Raw genomic sequence first — 12,818 nt, forward strand, 5'->3', positions numbered from 1 at the left:
TGTCTCGATTGTGGGCGTGAATTTGTAGGCGCTCGTGTGTCACTATTGAACAGGAGGGCAAGATGTTACAGTATTTTTGGGGTTTGCCATTTTATAATATGTTATGAGGGAGAATGACAATGTTAAACTATTAATACAATTATTATAATGACTAATATATGCCTATACACCAAACATGTATGGTTTAGTAAATTATGAACCCATTTCATCTCGTTACAGGTGGACTTTAAACACACTCTGTCATTACGTCCACACTTGCAGACAAGAGAACTAATTGCACTTCTAAATAAGGTATTTTTAATGTATTTAAGTTGACTTGAACATACAACCACTTGAGACAGGTTAACAACACAAAACGTGTCATATCAGTCTGCCTCACATATTCTAATGATTCCACCCTCCTCCTCTGCACATCATCATCTGCCTCATTCTCTTCTTCCTCGCTGCTCTCTTCACCTGACCCTGTTGCAGGCACATGTGTTGGGAGAGCAGGTCGCGTGGTGTGGACAGGACAACGACCACCCACCAACTCCCAGCCATGTCCGAGTGGTGAGGGGTGGTGCTTCAGGGAGGGGAGTTACTTTAGGGTAGGGGTGCTGCTTCGGGGAGGGGTAGTGCTTCAGGGAGGGGTGGTGCACTAGATATGCCAAGTTGGCACGGAGGCAATGCATTTTAATGATTCATATATATTTTAAAACAAATATAAAATATATATATATATAGTTATTAGTTTCATTGTCACAACGATAAATAGGAACTTTTAAGTATTCTACATTAGTTCCATTGATCCAAGACAATCTAACTGATTGATCATGAAAATGATATGCACGCGGCCCACCCATTTGACCCCTTAACGCGGCACCCGAAAGGCTGACACATTAAGTGGTCAGGTGGGTGAGCCACGAACTCTTTCAAGATTTTCAAGTGGGCCCTGATCCAGAAAAGGTTGAGAACCACAGCTCTAGGCCCAATCTCTAGTCTCCACCACATATAGTATACACAACAATGTCTATTAAACTCTGCTGAAGTGTTAAAGCTACAATCCAGGACTTATTTTAATAATATAACATTATAAAAAAATGTAAAGATTTTTTTCTGCCTTTATTGATAGGGAAGTAGACTGATAGAAATGGGGAGAGAGATACGCAGAAAAGGTCGTCGAACTCGCGACACAATGTCAGGATTACCAGCCTGACAGTGTGTCGCGAGTTTGCCTCCCGATATATTGAGATGGCAGATATGTCACATTAAGGCTGTTAATCCAGCCTAGGTGCCCAGACGGTTAGGCCAACCGTCCGGGCCATAAAACATTATTTTAGCCAATCTGTATTGTACTGTAGTATGTTAATACAATATAACTACTACATCTACAGTGGTTGGAGTTTGTCTCCCTACTCGTCCATTGAGACGGCTGGTTGAAATTGAAGATGGGCCGCCATTTTGATCGTAGTTCGTACATGGTTACAAGTCCATAAAACTCACAGACAGTGGCATTGATCAAGGGGAGAGTCGCTGGTATACCCAGCCACCCTCTGCAGGATGCTGAAACTCCTCCAGCTCCGCCTCTCCATTCCTGGGCTTTGTGAAAACGATGCGGTCATGAAGCCTGTTGGTCTGACCCTGCCAGAACTCCATATAGTACGGCTTTACGATGTAGCCGCCCCAATAATCAGGCTTGGGCACCTCTGTGTCCTTGAAGCGTTCCTCCAGCTCTGTGTTTCTCTGACTCAGGTAATCTCTGTCAGGAACCGGGGTGCTTTGTCTGCTGACCACGGCCCCGATCTGGCTGCTCTTGGGCCGGGAGTGGAAATAATCGCAGGAACTCTGGTACGGGATGCGCTCCACGTCGCCCTCGATGCGAACCTGTCTGTTCAGGGGTTCCCAGTAAAAGACGAGACACGCGCAAGGGTTGCTCTCCAGCTCGCCGCCCTTTCGACTCTCATAGTTGGTGAAGAAGCGGAAGCCTTCGTCGCTGAAATTCTTCAGCAGCACCATGCGTGCGGAGGGACGCCCGTCCTTGGTGGCTGTGGCGATGCACATGGCATTTGGCTGTCCAATGTCAGGGCACCGCGCGGCTCCGTCAAACCAATCGCCAAACTGCCTCATTGGATCCAGAGAAATGAGCTGACTCTCCTCAAAGCATTCCTCGTCTCCTTTGTATTTCCTCCTCATGTTACTGAGATCCATGGCTGTGGTTTCACTCGATGTTGTGTAAAAACACAAAGGGGGAATGATTTGTCGACGAGCCGTCAGAGAAGCAGGAGGGGCTGGATTTCTCCTCAATATTCCTCAATATGCCTAAAATGAAATTCAATAAAGCTCACAATGAATCCTTTTGCAGTTTGCAGGTACCAGTCTGCCTAGTGCAGATGAACACTACCAACTCCCATATGGCAACAGAGCATGTGGCACAGCGCAGAGCGGCAACCTCAAAGCATATTTTGCATAGCAATCACAAAGCTTGTTGTATTTTAGATATTGCAGCAGAGTAGGCTACAGCATAGTACAACACAGAATCACAGTTTACACAGAGTTCTTACCTTATAATTAATACAATACTACTCAACATGTAACCTACACTTTAGCTGACGTTATGCATTGTACAAGAATTTATTACACCACCTTGTCAGTCCAAACCGCAAACTGAGAGAGAACAGTGAAACATGCCCATACATACCAATGTGTAACAGGTGATGTCACCTTGACCATAATGAGCTAAATTAGCTTTAAACAGAGTAGCTTATGACTTATGTGCTTCATGACCCTCTTATTGACGGCTTGGCTCTATGATGTAACTATGACGTGTGACTCCATATTTGGGCAAAGTTTTCAGTCCAATCTGACCACCATTCACTCCTATCCTATCCTATCCTATCCGATCCTATCCTATCCTATTACCATCCTATCCTATATTAAAATGGCCTTTGTCAAAAGGCCTGTAAAAGTATTGGTTGTGCAGGCAATGACCCGCATATGGTATGGCACTTCCAGGAGGGTGAGAAAGGGCTTTTAAATGTATTGTTACAATTACACCATCATAACAAATAAAATGATCTCTTGCTTCCATTTACTTAATAAATTGATTTCTTATAATAGTAATGAATGAACAGGTACTTACTGGGTCTCTTTCAACAACCAGGTGTTACAGTTGGTGACAGTGATGGAATGACCCTGTATGAACAGAAGACACACACACACGCACGCACGCACGCACGCACGCACGCACGCACGCACGCACGCACGCACGCACGCGCGCACACACACACACACACACACACACACACACACACACACACACACACACACACACACACACACACACACACACACACACACAGTAAATCGTAGGACCATAATTGGTCATGGTCTAAATTGAGACCTATTTGTTAATGTAGTCTATGCTTTGCAGCAGGGTTCAATTTGTAAAAAAAAAAAAGAAAAAAAAAGAGGGACATTTTCTTAACCACAAGCCCTAAATACTTCGTCATACGAAAACAAAAAACTGAGAAAATCGCCGCTGAACATAGCTGTGCATTAGTGAGCATGTCATTCTGGTTTACTGGCTTATGTAGCTTTACCATATTCACCTGTTCAGTGCTCCCTACCTTGAGCTTACAGATGTACGCTGTACATGCAGAGAATATGAAGCAGACTTTGGACATAACGAGGTGGAACCATCACATGTTGAAATGTAGCAGCTGCAGCTCCACCTTCGGGTTGAATACAACACCATTACATGCTGCTATATATATCTAATGTCTCTTAAAGACTTTTAGATGTTTCCTTTGCTGTACAAGAACATAAAAGATTTTGCAATGGTACAGCACATGGCCCCAATCATGAATATACATGTAATGAGTCAGAAACTTAAAGGGAGTGTGTATATATATATATATATATATATATATATATATATATATATAGTGGACAACTGGGAGGATAGTGCAAACGATCGTGCCAGCTGGAGGCAGGAGGTCCGGAAAGGAATCAGTGAAACGGCGCTGAGTCAAGCAGCAGCAGAAAGGAGAGCAAGGCGAAAAGCACCTCAATCAGCATCAGCAGGCGAGAGCAGCACATTCAAGTGCAATCACTGCCAGAGAGACTGTAAATCGCGAGTGGGACTGTACAGCCACACTATGCACTGCTCCCTCAGCACCACCTGATCTAATCCAATTGCGCTTGTGCCGTGGTCTCTCGAGACTGACGGCCGCTACTATATATATATGTATTGTTAAAATATGTGTTAAATAGTTCTATACTCTGATAGCAATCATTGCTAGAGTGTGAGTTGCTTCTCTCCAGCTCTTTAGTGTAGTAAACAAAACAATATTTTCACAATTATGGAGGACCTTCAAATTCAAAAGCGACTGAAGAGTTTTATGTGACTTACTGTGTTGAGACTGTAGCTGCTCCCAAACAACAGGACAGAATGTGAGCTGCAGCTGCTCTCTGCACCGAGCGAGAGAGAGAGAGAGAGAGAGAGAGAGAGAGAGAGAGAGAGAGAGAGAGAGAGAGAGAGAGAGAGAGAGAGAGAGAGAGAGAGAGAGAGAGAGAGAGAGATCTGACTCAGTGCACCTTTGCACACTGTTATGTCACACTACTGTGTGTGTGTGTGTGTGTGTGTGTGTGTGTGTGTGTGTGTGTGTGTGTGCGTGCGTGCGTGCGTGCGTGCGTGTGTGTGTGTGTGTGTACCGTCTACCTTTAAAAAAGAAATTGTAAAGAGAAGAGGAGATAATCCATTTTCTTTGATAGCTTTTAGCATTATGAAAACATTAGGAAGAATCAGCTTCTCTGAGGGCAGGAGACAGCTGTGGTTACAGACATAGTTCTAATTTGCTACGCTGTCTCAGGCCATATACATATTACAGTGCACAGTATATTCCTCAGTGTTAATTTAACTCTGACCGTGTAAAGTGGACCCACATGGACACATACAATCAGAGTTAGAGTTAAATGAACACTGAGGATTTTACTGTGTAGCCTATTCCTAGATAGGATACACCTTGACATAAACAGCAGCTGCTGTTTTCAAATGTTTCGATTTGTCATGGTTTGCAATACAATCTGATCTCCTTGTTTCTTTGATTATTCTTCCTGCGTGGTTTTCAGTTTTTAACGTAACGTAATTCAAGACTATTGAATTGCAAATTGTTCCAAAATATAGCTGGGATAATATAGGGAGGGGGGGGGGGGGGTAAAAGGTGATAGCCCTTGTTGATAATAATACACAAAGCTCTAAACCTATGCCGCTATTTTAGGAGGTCTGAACTGTATCACTTTGGATTTAAAAGAAACAAGACATGACTCATGTATACCAGCTTGCTGATTTGTCTCGCAGAATCTGGCAACACTGCTAGTGGCTCCCCATTAGCCTCGCGTAGCCAGACTATATCACTGCGTGGATATGAGTCTGGTGCTTCCATGAGGAAGTTTTTTTTCCCAAGGGGCGGGATCAAAACAATGGCCCTCGATGCAATTGGTTAGACCTACAACCAATTCAATTCAATTCAAGGACCCCAACGGAAACAAGTCCGCAAGGACTTTTTTGGCCGGACCTTTTAGACAAAAGCATTATAAATGTAACTGTGTTGTTTTACATTCTTTTGCCTAATAAAAATTTCAATCAATCAATCAATCAAACCAACTACCAATTACAGTCTCCCATATTCGAATACTGGGCCCTGATTGGTCACCCACGTCTTCTGGAGCAGGAAATGGATTCTCTATGGAGCAGTGCCAGACCCAAATCGCAGAGTGCAATCTTTTTTGCACTCGCAGTTTCGTCTGGTCCCAGGCTAGCTCCCCATCTAAGCCAATGGGGAGCCACTAGCAGTGTTGCCAGTGTTGCTTATTTCTCTCGCAGAATCTGGCAACACTGTTAGGCCAGAACGGATGCTACGCAGCTCGTATAGGGCATAGCAGTGGCGGCCATTTTCTGGTTCCACTTCAAAATAGTCAATGCATTTTTCCCATTGACATTTCCAAAAATATTTATATCAATTATTTTAAGCCTAGAATCAAGCCATCCAGGGTCCTGGTGAATCATGACAATAAAACGTTTGATTCTGTGAAAAAACTTTTTTGAAAACGGCAAAACAAAGGGTATTTATTAAATATAGTATATCATATAATTAAATATAAAATAAAATAAAATCACAGAAAAAAATGTTTAATGGTCATGATTCACCAGGACCCTGGATGGCTTGATTCTAGGCTTAAATGAATTGATATAAATATTTTTGGAAATGTCAATGGGAAAAATGCATTGACTATTTTGAAGTGGAACCAGAAAATGGCCGCCACTGCTATGCCCTATAGCCTGGTTCCAGACGAATCTGCCTTTCCAAATTGCATTGCACTTTAGCCCTCGGCAGATTAGGTCTGGCCCCCCTCATAGAGATTTCATTTCTCTCCCTCCGAAGTCGTGAGGGACCAATCACGTACAATGCAGGAGACTCATTTTCAGTTTTTCACAACAAAGATGGACGCCGCCATAGCATCGGTAGTAAACGCTTTAGAATATATTTCTTTTCTAACAGACGAACAAACAATTGCCCTTAAAGCTTTTGTTGGAAAGAAAGATGTGTTAAGAATAGTTTCATCTGGTTACCAGACTAAATACGAGTGGAGCTAGCTTTCGCTGTGTACTATTTCAGCACCGGCGCTTGTGTGTGACGTAGCAGGAAGCACTGCTCTGATTGGTTTTAGGTCTAACCAATAGAGTCCGTTTGGATCTTTTTGTAACCGCCCCTTGGAAAAAAATCTATCGCTGAGAGGGACCAGACTAATATCCACGCAGTGTGTCGGGTGATATTGTCTGGCCACGCGAGGCTACAGCTCGTATGCAGAGGTGTAAAGTAACTAAGTACATTTACTCAAGTACTTTACTTAAATTTTGTCCTATATATTACTCTGTGTCACGGTGATTTTAACCGACGGCAGGTGTGTATAGTAGGCATAGAGGCGAGAGGCGTGTCTAGTACCATAGCTTGAGAGGACGACACCGCCCGTTCAGAGTATGAAAGGGAAAGTATCCCCTTTGGCTTAAAGCAGGGGTTTTCAACCGGTGGTCCGCGGAGGTATTGCAAGTGGTCCCTGGCCATTTTTTAAAATACTTTTAATAACTTACAGGAGTTCTTACTGTAGTGTGTATGTGTGATATGAAATGTGAACTTACCATAATCACAGTAATCCTTAATCTTATTCCATCATATTCAAACAAAATCACTGTATTGTATTAGATATTATATTGATATTATAGCTATTTTCTCCAGCTCCCTGTGGTGCATGAAACCCCACCACTATTGTGTGGGGTGGGTCTATGATGGACCCACCACGCACAATAGTGGTGGTCCCCAGGTTGCTCTTAGTCAGGATGGTGGTCCCTGGGTCAAAATCAGTTGAAAACCCCTGGCTTAAAGGGTTAGTTTAGATTTTTTGAGTATTTTCTGTAGGAAATACTTACCATTAATGTAGTGGTTGCAAAGGTATTAATTGATTGCCCGAGTCTCGTGGTCAGAGTTATGGTCCGTTTCTGATAAATATGAAGTAGTTCCGGTAGATTAGTAGATTTGGTGGGGGCCGCTCATCAAAAATAGATGAATTAAAAAAACTAGCGTCATTTGTATTGTTGACCTATTTCTTTTTTTTAAAAAATTTTTATCCCGCGATTTTTGTAACCCATTTTTTTCACCCGGTGCCAATTTCCTAAGTGATCCTGGGCACTACACCAGCCCTACACCAGTATTACACCTGTCACCCCACAGTAGGGAGGCCAGGGCCGAGCTCATGCTTCCTTCAGGCATGAGAGCCAACTGACCTTCTTGTCACCTGACAGGGGGGAGTTTCCCTGGTTGGACGTAGCGCGTGGAAGGAACACGTTATTCCAACCAGTTCCCTTCCCCTCCATCAGGCGCCCCGGCTGTCATGGGGGAGGCGGTATAGTGACCAGGATTACTACATGTTTTTGTGAGGGTATTAACTACCCTAGGAGACTATTTCTATTTCTACCATATAGAGCAGGTTTCGTTCAATTTCTACCCCTCTGTCACATGGTACTAATGTTTGTGTCCAGAATCACTGCGCCGCGGCAGCCTACTCACGCACAAAATATATGACACAAAAAATAGTACCATGTGACAGAGGGGTCGAAATTGAACAAAACCTGCTCTATATCACCAAATGTACTAATCTACCGGAACTACTTCATATTTATCAGAAACGGACCATAACTCTGACCACAGGACTCGGGCAATCAATTAATATGTTTGCAACCACTACATTAATGGTAAGTATTTCCTACAGAAAATACTCAAAAAATCTGAACTAACCCTTTAAAGGATAGCCAATGATTGCAAACATGTCGCAAATATGTTGAACACATGTCGAACACATGGATGACTAGTAGGTCAGTCTCTTCATAGACCAGCATGCTTTGCAAGCTGGTAAAAATACATTAACTTTAAAGCAGCACCATATAACTTTCCTCTTCTACCCCGGATTTGAACCTGGTTTCCTAAGCATATGTGCTTACATTTTTACCATTGAGCTAATAGAGCCTGCTTGCTTGCTCAGGGGAGAAATGTAATCTTGGCCATCAGGTCAACATTTGTGTCAGATCCTGTGTCTAGGTAAAACATGACCTTTGACATGATCTAAATGTCTCTAGAAGAGCAGGGAGACCCCAATGCAATTGTATAAGTTATATTGTATTAACATACTCTATCATACAGATTGGACAAAATGCAATGAATTTAATTATTCATTAAAAAAAAGTTACATAGTGCTGCTCCAAGGTTTAGGAATACTTTCATTGCATACATCAGTTTCTTGTTTGACAGTATCAAGATTCCAGGGCATTTTTATCATCTGATATGTTAGTTGCATTACATTCGCAATTACTGATGGTGAGGAGCAGTGACATGTTGCTGGCTGTGTCCAAATGAGTGCAGAATGACTAAGGGAGAAATCATACCAAATGCAAAGGAGGTCAAAGCTTTCAAATGACACATCCGTACTCTCATTTTATTGTCTCCGCCAGGCCGAAGGTGTGGCAGAAACTATGTTTTGCACCCTGTCCGGCCGTCCGTGCGTGCATGTGTCTGTCTGCGAGCAGCTAATCTCTGCCACTGTTTGTGCAGGGTTTGGTGGTTACATAAGGACCTTATCAAAGTTCCTGAGAGGGGAATTTTGTCGTCGGATAACAGGCCTTATTAAAACGCCAGTTTTCTTAATTTCAGATCGTTTTAAGCATGCAGAATATTCAATTAAATCATTGCAACGGCAATATAGTTTTCAGATCATAATGCCCCTTTATTTATGTTACATATATATGTAGTACATTTATTTCTATATATTGGCCCTGACCATCTTGACACATAACCGGGTGGGCCTTGATTTACAAAAGGTTAAGAAGTCCTGCTCTAAATGATATGTGAATAGATACTTGCTAAATAGATGGCTTGCTAAATTACTACAGTAACTATTATGTTCCAGTTGCAGTACACAGAGTGCACTGCAGAGTACCCAGTGAGATTCCACCTCACAAAATAGGCCTGTTTTACCCTATGGGGGATTGAGTCAAGAGAAACCACATGTAAAATTACATCTTTACGTCCACACGTACACGTAAAACGGTATAAACACAGTCAACAACTCCAGTCACGCGATGACAGGCGAATACTGTATAGCGCCCGGTCTGTGCTCTTATTCTTCAATAGAATTATGCGCACAATGCATCATGGAAAGTACGGTACAAGTGGTCACTATTGCAAATCCTACATACAATCATGCAATGTGCTAAAGGAAAAATGCAGACTTTGCTTTGGCACATTTTAATTGAATGACATTAATGGCGAGTAGTGTCCAAAATGTATTTGTTTTATTTTTTGCAGATGATTTAAATATATAATATCCTACATCCGAAAGTACAGTACTTTCTATATATATATATACACAATATAGGGAGTATGAATGAGTGTGTGATTTCAGACACAGCCTCTCTTTTGCTTTTCTCCAACGGGTTTCTCTTGGCACTGATATTATGTCAATATAGGGCAATCTCTGGCTTTGAAGCTTATTTAAGTTTAATCACAACTTTCACACAATGTTTTCAAGGACAAATACAATAAAAGCTAAAACTCAGAGCTTATTTTAATGAATGAAACGTTATTGTACACACATCATTTAAATCTATATGGTAGAGTATGTTTATACATTATCTTCTCTCCCTACTCTTCCATTGAAACATTATGTGGCAAAAAATGTTTAAAAAAAAAATCTTACCATCCAATGACCAGATGTTATTTGCTAATCTTAAACTTTATTGAAGCTTACCATGACACAGTAGTTATTTATTTAGAAATTAATCTCAGCATTGATTTGCAGGGAAAGTACAGTACAGTTCAATACAGTCCAGGCAGGGTAAACCACGTACATCCACAAGCAAAGACAATGGGCCTCATGCAGCAATAAGTTCCTAATGTTTCCTCTTACATTTCTCCCTAAGTGAATTCCTAAGAGAAGTTGTGTCAGATTCATGAAACGTTCTTAAAAGGCAGAATTGTTCGTAACTATGTTCTTGATGATGATGAATCCCAATCCTCGTAACTTGAAGGGGTGTGCCAGTTCATCCTAATTACCATAGGGAGCCGCCCCACCAATCCCCATATAAGGCATGACTGCATGGCTCTGCCTGCAGTCACACCTGTGTGTGATTGCTGCACACAGAAATCACAGGAAATCACACACACAAATAAAATTGAGAGAATTAAGTAAAGAATACCTAAACTATAAGTCTACAGATGGTGGAACACCAGACTCTAAACATAAAAATAAATAAATTAATAGTTCTGTGGAGGTACTTCTGAAGTGAACAGCAAATTATTGTATTTAATTAATGAATGTATTTTATTATTTCTCTCACATTAATCAACATATCACCACTAGACATCAATGTACATTTGCTGAAATTAGCTGTTAAAAATGTTATCCATATTTCATGTTCAGGAGTAGCATTAGTAGTGGATATAAAACATTTTATTACTGAAAGCTGGTGGGTGGATATGGAGGGTCTTTAAGGTAGCAGCTGCTTGGTATGTAATGGGGTGGAAATAGGGGTGTGGTGGGTGATATGGTGGTGCAAGGAGGGGTGTAGGGGGCTATGTGGGGGGTATGGGGATGGGTATGACGGGTGGGTATAGGGGGGCTTTCAGGTAGGAAGGGGACTGGAAAATGGGGGGGTGGCGAATGTCGGGGATATGGGGGGTGATGAGGGTGTGTTGGGTGGGGGGTTATGGGGTAGGTATGGGGCTTGGGCTTCAACTCAACCGGGTCCGTTTGGGTTAGATTGTAATTTCAGACCCGTCTCAAACATTTTCATGTCAAGGACCCCCAAATTGACATGCATTTGGCTGCAGACCCCCACCTGAAAATATTTTCTGCTAGGGAAAATGTTTCAAGATTTATCAAAATGTCTCGAAAATAGCCGATCTACAAGCTCAAAATGGCCAGTAATGGGACGTGTTGTGAGCTTGTAGATCGGCTATTTTCAAACAAAGGATAAAATAGGGTTAAAGTGATTAAACTGTTCTTCGTTTGCTGTGGACCCCTGAAACTCCCTGAAGGACCCCTGGGGGTCCCCAGACCACACTTTGAGAACCACTGCTCTAAAGATATGAAAAAAAATATTATTGTAATTTAAATCCTATATTATACAACTGTAGAATTGAAGAAACTTCGAGAATTAATTATTTTTGCACAAATATATCACACTTAAGAACTCAAAGGCCAGCCTAAGAGTGCTCATCAGTGTGTGTAGATTCTGTTCTTACCTGAGAACAGATCACAGCTAAGAAAACATTGGAGTATAACAAAATCTTCTTAAAAACCTCTTAAATGGGTCTAAGAAAAAAAATCCTCTTAAGAAAGTGTGCGTAGATTCTGTTCTTAACTAAGAACATATCACAGCTAAGAAAACATTGGAGTATACCAAAATCTTCTTAAAAACTTCTTAAGTGGGTTTAAGAAGAGATCTCCTCTTAAGTACCGTTGCTGAATGAGGCCCAATTGGGTGCAGGATAACAAAGAAAATGTCCAAGAACGGAAGGAATATCTGCACACTGTTGTGGATTCTCACACTGTGTAAATGTATCAGACAGTACTTTCAGACAGAGGTACTTTCCAATACATGTACACAGTGGGAACCATAACAGCAGTGGTGGAAAGTAACTAAGTACATTTACTTAAGTACTGTACCTAAGTAATTTCTTTAGGTATTTGTACTTTACTTGGGTATTTCCAGTTTCCGATACCTTTACTTCTACTCTCTACATCTACATCTCGGATCCAAATATTGTACTTTTACTCCACTACATTTATATGAAAACCTTTAGTTACTTTGTAGATTTTGATTATTATTACAAAACAATGAAACATACATTAACCACTTCAGCTCTGTATACATTTCGGCCATTTGAAAATAGCCGATCTACAAGCTCACAATGCGACGCATTGTGAGCTTTGAAAACCTGAAATGGGACATTCTGCATAATGAGTACTTTTACTTTAAGTAAATTTTGAATTCCAGACTTTTACTTGTAACAGAGTAGTACAGTATTGATACTTTTACTTGAGTAAAGCAATTGAGTACTTTTTCCACCACTGCATAGCAGTAAGTGCATATTCCTTCCTCTTTAAGATACGGTACAAGATCATAATTAAAAAAATATGTTTACCGTATGACAGAAAACATATGTTCCTTAAAATTCCATTTGATTTAATATCAATATTTTGTTTAAACTACTCAAAATGAATTAATT

The 12,818-nt window shown here is 41.3% G+C and overlaps 1 protein-coding gene across 1 annotated transcript; it reads right to left on the bottom strand.

Annotated features, from left to right (window-relative positions):
- Positions 1–1,421: 1,421 nt before the first annotated feature.
- LOC308091810 (pyridoxine-5'-phosphate oxidase-like) lies at positions 1,422–2,190 on the bottom strand. Its single transcript, XM_080437536.1, has one exon. It carries the CDS (start codon positions 2,185–2,187, stop codon positions 1,498–1,500), a length of 690 nt encoding a protein of 229 aa, XP_080293662.1. The 5' UTR covers positions 2,188–2,190; the 3' UTR covers positions 1,422–1,497.
- Positions 2,191–12,818: the final 10,628 nt, after the last annotated feature.

The sequence above is a fragment of the Gymnoscopelus braueri genome, assembly GCF_963280865.1.
Source record: "Gymnoscopelus braueri genome assembly, chromosome: 9".
Classification (NCBI taxonomy): Eukaryota; Metazoa; Chordata; class Actinopteri; order Myctophiformes; family Myctophidae; genus Gymnoscopelus; species Gymnoscopelus braueri.